This window comes from Mustela erminea, chromosome 8, assembly GCF_009829155.1.
Source record: "Mustela erminea isolate mMusErm1 chromosome 8, mMusErm1.Pri, whole genome shotgun sequence".
Lineage (NCBI taxonomy): Eukaryota > Metazoa > Chordata > Mammalia > Carnivora > Mustelidae > Mustela > Mustela erminea.
In genome coordinates, this window is record NC_045621.1 from 44,148,068 (window position 1) to 44,156,950 (window position 8,883).

At 56.1% G+C, this 8,883-nt stretch overlaps 1 protein-coding gene across 6 annotated transcripts in view; it reads left to right on the forward strand.

Moving 5' to 3' along the window:
• SCLY (selenocysteine lyase) overlaps window positions 1–8,309 on the forward strand; it is a 33,151-nt gene extending 24,842 nt beyond the window's left edge. For 5 of the 6 annotated variants that reach the window (XM_032355320.1, XM_032355321.1, XM_032355322.1 and 2 more), the window contains exons 8-12: window positions 2,452–2,488; window positions 3,982–4,065; window positions 4,594–4,696; window positions 5,881–5,956; window positions 7,206–8,309. In XM_032355320.1, the coding sequence (XP_032211211.1) occupies window positions 2,452–2,488; window positions 3,982–4,065; window positions 4,594–4,696; window positions 5,881–5,956; window positions 7,206–7,359 (454 nt within the window). In that variant the 3' untranslated portion in view covers window positions 7,360–8,309. The remainder of the gene's footprint in view (window positions 1–2,451; window positions 2,489–3,981; window positions 4,066–4,593; window positions 4,697–5,880; window positions 5,957–7,205) is intronic. The other variant, XM_032355325.1, reaches the window with a different exon arrangement.
• The last annotated feature ends 574 nt before the right edge of the window (window positions 8,310–8,883 follow it).

Here is an 8,883-nt window from a genome sequence, read left to right on the forward strand (position 1 = left end):
AATATGCCCACATGATTTTCTGACAAAGATATAAAAGTAATTTGGTGGAGAAAAGATACTCTTAACAGATGGCACTGGAGCAATTAGACATCCTTAGGCAGAAGATGATCCTCAACCCAAGTCTCACACCTTGTAAAATATTAACTCAGGATACATGTGAACTTAAATGTGAAGGAAAAAACTAAACTTTTAGGGGGGAAAAAAAAACAGGAAAACATCCTCAGGCTCTAGGCTTCAGCAAAGAGATCTCAGACTTGATACCAAAAACGTCCATAAAAAGGAAGATTGGTACTTGAACTTCATCAAAATTTAAACCTCTCACCCTGCAAGATAATTTAAGAGGAGACAAGCTATGCACTAGAATGTATCCTCAAGAGATTAGTGTCTAGAATACATAAGGGAAACTCTCAAAATTCAACAGCCAACACCCCCCAAACAATTCAGTCACATAACGGGCAAAAGACAGTCATAGACATTTCACCAAAGAGGATAGACATACAGCAAATAAGCATGTGAGAAGACCTTGAACATTTTTAGCTGTTAGGGAAATGCAAATTAAGACCACAGTGAGACATCACACCTACCACAATGGCTAAAACAAAAACCAGAGACAACACAGAGTGCATTGATGACACAGATGTTTCACTCAAACATGGCCGATGGGAATGGCCATGGGACAGCAGCTCTGGAAGACAGTTTGGCATTTTCTCTTAAAACTAGATATGCACCCACCATCCCATCTAGGAATTTCACTCCTGGACACTTAGAGACATGCAGACTTGAGTTCACACAAGAGCCTGTGCACAAGTGTGTCTAGCAGCTTTATTGGCAATGGCCGCCAACTGCAAGGAGCCCATATGTCCTTTAATGAGACTTAACAGGCTGTGGCACAGTTTGTGTGGACACTGCTCAGTAATGGAAAGGGATTAGCTGCTGATGCGCACAATAGCCTGGAAGGAATGTCCATAGAATGATGCAGAGTGGAACAAGACTGTCCCCCAAAATGATAACTCGGGTTCCATCTATACGACATTCTTGAAATGATGGAATTAGAGATGGAGAACAGATTAGCAGTTGCACGTGGCTAAGGAAGGTGTGGGGCCGAAGGCAAGCAGGTCTGGGTATAAAAGGCTGACAGGAGGGACCTTTGAGGTGGTAGAAATGTTCTGTATCTCATCTGTATCCTGATTGTGCTCTTGTACTACAGTGTTACTGGGGAGAAGCTGAGTAATGGGTACACAGGATGTCTCTATTATTTCTTTTAATCACATATGAATATATGTGATATATATGATTAATATAATCACATATATTAATGAAAATTAATTAAAAAAAGAAGAAGAAGTAGAACACCATGTGTTCAGGAAGCCCTAATAGGGTGGCTCAGTGTGTGGACTGGGAGTGGGAAGCAGGGTTTGCAGGACTCCAGATGGAGGCAGAGGTGGCTGACGGAATGCTTGGGGGGAGGGAGGATGGGACAGGTGCCGGGTTCTACACAGGGTCCCCTCTCTTCCACCTGGGCAGCCTCTCCAGGCACTCATAAGGCAGAGACCTTGAGAGATGCTCTTGGTCTGGCCATGCTATCCCGCAGATGAGGGGTATGAAACCCAGAGAGGGGATGGCATTAGGACTCCATGTATAGGACAAGCTCAGACATCTGGATTCTCCACCCAGAGCTCCTTGCTCTTCCCCAGACCACCCCAGGTGCCAGAACCTGTCTCCAGGAACAGAACTGACCAATGAACTTGTCAAAGAGAGATCAGCAGGATCACATTACCTGTAATGCCCTGTGTTCCTTTTTGCTTATCTTGTTATCTGCTGGTCAGTGAGCAGCAGCCAGCTCCAAAGGTTTAAGCAAACTTCAGCCCAAACTGAAAATTCAGAAAATTATGACGTTAGCGATTTATTTTGTTTTTCTTGAAAATAGAGTGAAGAGTTGTGTTTTCAGCTTGTTAGGTCAGAGTGTAAGCCTCCGGTCTGCAGGGGTACTGCAGCCCCTTCCTGCACATGCACAGTGTTTAGTAACCCACAACTCATCCCTCGTGACAGTCAAGAGCGCAACTGATTGGCCAGCTGATGGGAACAGCGTGGAACTGGGCTCTCTGACCCCTGCAGGGTTCGACAGGGGGGCCCTGGCTCTGCAGCTGGAGGAGGGGTTACTCCTGCACAGGAGAAGGGTCCAGACAGAATCATCCCTGAGGACACCCAGGGATTGTCCCAGGGTTGCCCCAGGTGGGCCATGGCGATGGTGCCTGGACCAGGAAGCTTAGCATCAGAGGGTTGGGGGGGCCGCTGCCGCCACGGAGGTGAGGACGTGGCCCGTGCCTGGGAAAGGTGCAGGTGTGATTCTGGTTCCAGCTGAACTCATGACTTTAACAGACCAGACCCCATCCTGGGACACTGGTTCATTGCTCTGCATGGAACTAGGACTGACTCCCTTGTCTCTTGCAGGACAGAGAACACGCCGATGATTGCCGGCCTTGGGAAGGTAAGCCTCGGTGAGCGGGGGCTCATGGAGCCGGCGCTTTGTCTCAGGTTCGGGAGAACTGGAGTCTTCCCCAGGCCCAGTCGCCTTTACTCCCACTTGCCCGCCCGGCGCACAGGGCTCCCGACCCTTGACATGGGGTAGGGGGCAGGTTCCCCCACAGGGCGGGTCTGTGGTACCAGCCAGGCATCCCACTCTTGAACTCAATTCTGACACTGGCTACCTGGAGACGGCATCAGAACCCACAAGTCAGGGCTCAGGTCCATGCACTGGCCTGCGCAGACCCCCTCAGACTCCAGGCCTAAGTCCCAGGTTTCACCATGTGCCTCAGTCTGGCTAGTTTCTCCTCTGCCCTGGTCAGGCATTGGCCTCCTCACCTGCCAGGGGCCTCCCAGCACCGTCCCGGCCTCCTGTCCACAGCTGCTGCCTTGTGGCACTCACCCTGTCCTGCAGCTCCACCAGCCTGTGCTCAGGGCTTTGAACTTGGCATCTCAGGGCAGGCCCTGACCTTTCTTCTGAGAGACGAAGGTCCCCACCTGCTTACTGGACATTCCCTCCGGGCCCGTGTGTGTGTGTGTGTGTGTGTGTGTGTGTCTCCTCCTCGTTTCCCTTCCCTCCCCATCCTGCCTCCTGCCATCCTGGACCTCACTGTGGAAGTCTAGGCAGTGCCTCAGTCCCACCTGGTCCTTGGCTCCCTCACTGATGAGCAGGCAGTCTGTCTGGGACAATCTGTCTGTCCGGTCTCCACAAGATGTCAAGATCTGTGTCTTCTGTGTCTCTGTGGCCACTGACTCTAGACCCGGTCGTCCCCATCTGCAATCTGGACGCCTGCCGTGGTCCCTTCCACTCTGCACAGCATCCAGAATGATCATTACATGTGCAAGTCAGGGCATCTCGCCTCTTTCTTAAACCCACGTGCATCTGTGCTGCTGCACTTAGTGCCTGACCCCACCTGTTGTGGGGTGCCGGGGCCCTGTCCCCCTTGGTCACTCCATCCCAGGAGTGCACTTGCCTCTTCCTTCATCATGGCCATGAGCACCCTAGCTCATGCACTGTCCGCTTCATGCCCGCCCTGCGTGACCCGTGCACCCGCCAGAGCGCTCTCCTCATTCGGTATGATGCTGTTCCCTCTTCCCTGCCGCCCTTGGTCTCTGGGCTGGTTGTGCCTTGAGAACTGGGAGTGCTTTTTGCTATCACGGGCAGTTATCTCTGGTGCCTGGAGGTAGCTGGAAGCACCTGGTAAAGTAAATTACTGCTGAACAAGGGAAGATAACCCTTCTCAGGCTCCTATCAAGCACACCCCCCCCCCCCCCCCGTCTCCTGGCCGCACTCAGTAAATACCAACTGTCCCCAATGTTCCAGGAAGAGAGCAGTTGAGGAAGTGTCACTTCTCTATCATCAGGAAATCTCACCTCTGCGCTGGAAGGCTGTTTTATTCTCCTTGCTTTATGACAGTTGAACATGCTGTCTCACATTGCCGCCGTCCCTGTCCCCAGGCCGCTGAGCTGGTGACCAGGAACTGCGAGGCTTATGAGGCCCACATGAGAGATGTTCGAGACTACCTGGAGGAGCGGCTGGTGGTGAGCCTGGGGCCCGTGAGAGTGGGGCAGCCTGAAGTCTGGGGGTCCCATGCTTCCTCCGGCGAGCTGAGGGTCCGGGTTGGTACCGCCCCAGGCAGCAGGCAGGATAAGGATGGGGGTTGTTTGGATCTTGGTCCGGGGACCCTGGGGACAGTCAGGGTAGAGGCTAGAGGACAGAAGTCTGAGTCAGGAGAGCCCCCCCCCTCCCAGGGCCTCCAAGGTGGGCTCTGGACAAGTGGCTAATCTTCAAAGAGGCATGTTAGGAATACACTGGAGCTTGGTTTTTCGGTGGTTGTATGGTGGAGGGTCACAAGTATTTGGAATTTTTTCTCCTATTAATTTTGCTTTCTAGGGGGTCCCTGTAATTATTATAGGTAGATGCTTATGGATGAACTAATTAATTTATGTGTCAAGGTTGCAATTTTGTTTTCCAGAAAAGGCTCAAGCTCAGACATTAGTTGTGGGTGGGGAGTGGGGAGGCTGGTGTGCGCTTTGAAACTATCTCTGAAGTCTTCATTGCCTTTTCAGGCTGAATTTGATAAGCAGAGAATCCATCTAAACAGCCAATTTCCAGGGACTGAGCGACTCCCCAACACATGCAACTTTTCCATCCGGGGACCCCAGCTTCAAGGTGACAAGGGTCTCCTGGTCCCCGTGTAGGGTGGTGGTAGCAGAGCAGCCCCCTAGGGTGGGTGTCCCCAGAAGGCGGCACTGATCTGGCCATTTCCTGCTCTCCCTGCCCGGGCTCTTCACGTGGGTGCCGGGGGGCTTGCCGTTGTGCCCCGCACTCGTGGGCACTGAAGCAGAGAGGGTGATGAGACTGAATTCTGGGCTCCTTCATCCATTTCCATCAGCAAGTTTGACAGAACGTGATGAGGACCAGGGAGAAGAGAGGCAGTTAACTTTAAAATCTGGCTCAGAGTCAGGATGACGTGCACACCTGTGGGGCTCTCAGTTCCCGCGCTAACTGCCTCCAGGCTGGGGACCAGCAGGATCGCTGGAATCCAGAAGACAAAACACGGCTCACCCAGGGCGCTGACCAGCCGTGTTCCACCGAGAGGAGATTCTGTGCCCTGAGCAGGAGGGAAGCACGTCCGCAGAGCACAGAGCGGTTTGGGGGAAGTTCCTAGGGGAGAGGGGGTTGCTCCCTCTGTCTCCCTGGATGGCGCGGGGAGCACTGTGTGTCTGCACCACAGACTGGCCCTGGGCAGGTGTCACTATGCTGGGGGATGGGACCCTGCCGCCTCGCTGCTGGCCGCTGCTCCGGCTCTTCTTTCTGTGGGAAGAAGAGCACATCAAGTCCTCATCCCTGTATTTGTGGGGATCGATGTATTGTTTTCGGTGAGGCCCGTGTCCATTTAAATGAGACAGATTCTTTTAATTAGGCCAGTGGCTTTATTACTCTAATATCTGTGCTTGTGAAAGTAGAGGGACGTGCCTTCCGGCTTAACCAAAACAGCCCCCCAGTGTCTCCACCTCTAGAAAACACAGATGTTAAGTTTCAGCGTCATGGCCGGGACAACAAAGTAGGAAGTGAGGCAGCCGATGAGAGTTCTGGGGTCTTCTTTGGCCACGGACCGGAAATAACATGTTCGAAGCCAGATTTTAGGGTGGAATCGTGTCTGGGAGGAAGCATCTTGTCTGGATCCTGCTGCACTGTCACCAGGGATGAGACGGCCTGGGCCCTGGGCCACCCCCCAACCCCAGGGGGCCCAAGGGAGGGAGTCTCCAAATTTGCAGCAGGGCAGAGGGGAGGCGGACAGGTGGGGCCCCGCTGGCACACTCTGCCCACAGCCACATGCCGTGTCTCCCCAGGGCGTGCAGTGCTGGCCCAGTGCAGGACGCTGCTGGCCAGCGTGGGGGCTGCATGCCACTCGGACCACGTGGACCGGTAAGTGCCCCGCGCCTGAGCCACAGTATCTAGTGCCTGTCTGCCAGACGGCCAGAGGAGGCTGCTGGGCCTGGGGCTTCCAAGGGGAGGAGGGAAGCTGCAGCCTCAGTGGGGGTCAGCTGGGAGGGGCTAGGCAGGCTGCAGGAGCTCCCTCTGTCCTGGGAAAGTGAGAGGCTCTGGGAGGGTTGTGACAGGCCAGGTTGGTTCCCGGTGGCCCTGCCTAGTGCAGGGTGATCCCAGGAGAGCAGCCCCGTGGCCAGGGCAGGAGGGGAGGATGTGAAGCCCGGGCACCCGAGACTGGCCTAACCCTGGTGGAGGAAGAGCGGGGCCACGGTTTTTCATTCACCATGAGCAGGGGGCCTGCAGAGCTGGGTGTGGTGCTGGGTGAGGCCGCCAGGACCCTAGAAGGAGCCAGGCCATGGTCAGCAGTGGGCTGTCCGGGAGTCTGGCTGGCGTGGTGCGTGAGCCCCTCAGGCCAGGGGGCTCCCAGGGTCCGAGGGCTGGGCTGATGACCAGGCCCAGTCGTGGCTCAGAGGTCTGTCAGGGAGGGCTGCACGAGGGTGGGGGAGGCCAGGAACCGGCAGGCGGCAGCCTGAGTGGCCAAGTGGCTGTCAGGGGCAGTGAGGCGGGGTGAGCGTGGACTGCAGGAGGGCGCTCACAGAATGCTCCCCCAGCCCTCCAGAAGATCTGTGTGGCCCGTTTCCCAGACAGGGTTGCTGAGGCGGGTGTAGTCTGTGGTCTTACCAGCCACAAGGTGAAGGGGAGGGGACGAGGGGCAGGAGGAGGGGCTGGGGTGTAGCTGGGTGGGGGCAGGTGTCTGATGTGGCCCCTGTGAGGGTGGGAGGGGGAGTGCCCCCTGGAATAGGAATGAGACCACCCACCCAGGGGAGGGCAGGGGGCCAGGAGCTGTGGGCCCTGGCCCTTCTCTCCCCTGCTCTGCAGGGGCCTCTGGCCCAGACCCTCAGGAACCAAAGCGATTAAAGTCCCTGCTCCCACCTAGCCCTGTGCTCAGGGAGGGGGGCATTTGTGTGGATGGCTTTCAGGAGCTCTGTAATGTGACAGAGACCTTGGCTGCGCTGCTTCTGCAGGGTGCCCGCTGGCCCTTGATCTGCACACCTGCTAGGGTTGGTGGCGGTGGGGGGGGGTGCCAGAGCTGCCAGGAACACTGGCGGTGCCCTCGGTTGTGCTTCCATCTCCTCTGAGACCCAGGGAGCACAGAGAGCTGACACAGGTTCTCACCAACCCCCAGGCCATCCCCAGTGCTGCTGAGCTGTGGTATTCCCTTCGACGTGGCCAGGAACGCACTCCGGCTCAGCGTGGGCCGCAGCACCACCAGGGCGGAGGTGGACCTCGTCGTGCAGGACCTGAAACAGGCCGTGGCCCGGCTGGAGTGCCAGGCCTAGCGCCAAGGACGCCCCCCATAGGAAGCCCTTCCAAGTGCTGGGCCAGGATGGCTCTCCTAATTTGTCCCAGTGTCTGACATGGTGTCAGGCAGTGGGTGCGCTCATTCCCCATCCCCGTCTCCCCGTTCCCTGTCCCACATCCCCGGATCGGCAGAGAGCCCGTCTGTCGGGCAGGCAGACCCAACGGGCCACACACACCTGTGTGGGACTGTCCCTGCCGCCCGGTGGCGCAGGTTGAAGCAGAAGCATCCCCTGTGGGGAGCTGGGAGTGCTACCCCCCTGGAAGGGAGCATTTCCCCTGGAAGATAAAATCCTAGTATTGTAGACCATTGTCACTTGCTACCATGAACATAGGAAACCTGATTTTTGCTGCAGTCATGGCCTCCCCTGCCTGTTGGCGCTGAGGTCCGTCCACCCCTGGGCCCTCTGATCTCACTCCGCTCTTCCCAAGCCCTTCCTCCGCAGGGGGGCCACCAAGGTCAGCCCCCTGCTCTGTATCCCCCAACTTGCCCACCCTACCTGACCTCCTCACTCAGCCTGGTGGCCACCCAGAGCCCCCAAAGCCCCAAAGTCCCCCCTGTCTTTTTTCTGTGGTCATACACTCAGTGTTCCAGCTCTGGTGTGGGAGTTGGGAGGCAACCAGGGTTACGTGACCCCTGGTGGCTCCTGTGGTGGGAAATCTGCCCGTCCCCTGCTCCGCTCCATCATAATATTGTTCCCAGATGGGTTCTTCTGTCTTCACCAAAGCTCTGTGACATCCCGATGTGATGTCCTCTGTGACATCCCGATGCACCTCAGAGGGCGTGACTCACAGAGACCCTTTGCGTAGGATCGATTTCTTAGCCAAACATTTTTAACGTGTGGTTTTAAGGTGCCAAGAACTTCATGATGACTCTGAGGAAACCACTGTCAGAAATTCAGTGAACTAATAAAATATTCCAATGCTAGTATTAGACATTGACAGTCTCTCTATTGGGCGCTTCTCTGGGGCTCATTGGTGTGTCTGAGCTGGTGTGCGAGGGGTGCGTAGTGACCCCAGTTTATCGCTGGACGATCAGGCTTCAGCTGAAGAAATTTGCTTGAGACTGTGTCTCTGCAAGTCCCTAGAAAACGGGTCACTAAAGTCAGCATCCTGCTGCTTCCAGGCAGAGGCCATGCTGATCCCAGTGGGCCCGGGAAAAAGCTGTGGGTGCCCAGCACCACTGAAGGGAAGAGTCTGGGAAAAGAGGCATGGCTGCCCTCAAGGAAGCCCCTTGACCTTCAGCCACAGCCTCAGAGATCCTCACTTGCCTCGGAAGCCTTCCTGTCCCACGCTAGGGCCCTGGGCCCACACCTGGCTCCGGCGAGCTGCTGTTCCTCAGACGTTCGTGGAGCTACTGGGCCCTAGGCCAGCCGAGGGCCAGGATCCCGCACAGTGCTGCCAGCAGGCAGGTGGGCCCTGGGATCCTGGGGTGAAGGCCTCGCGGAACTCCAGCACACATGGTCATCAGTTCCCCAGAGAGGCTCCCCCCGCCCGTGGACGGG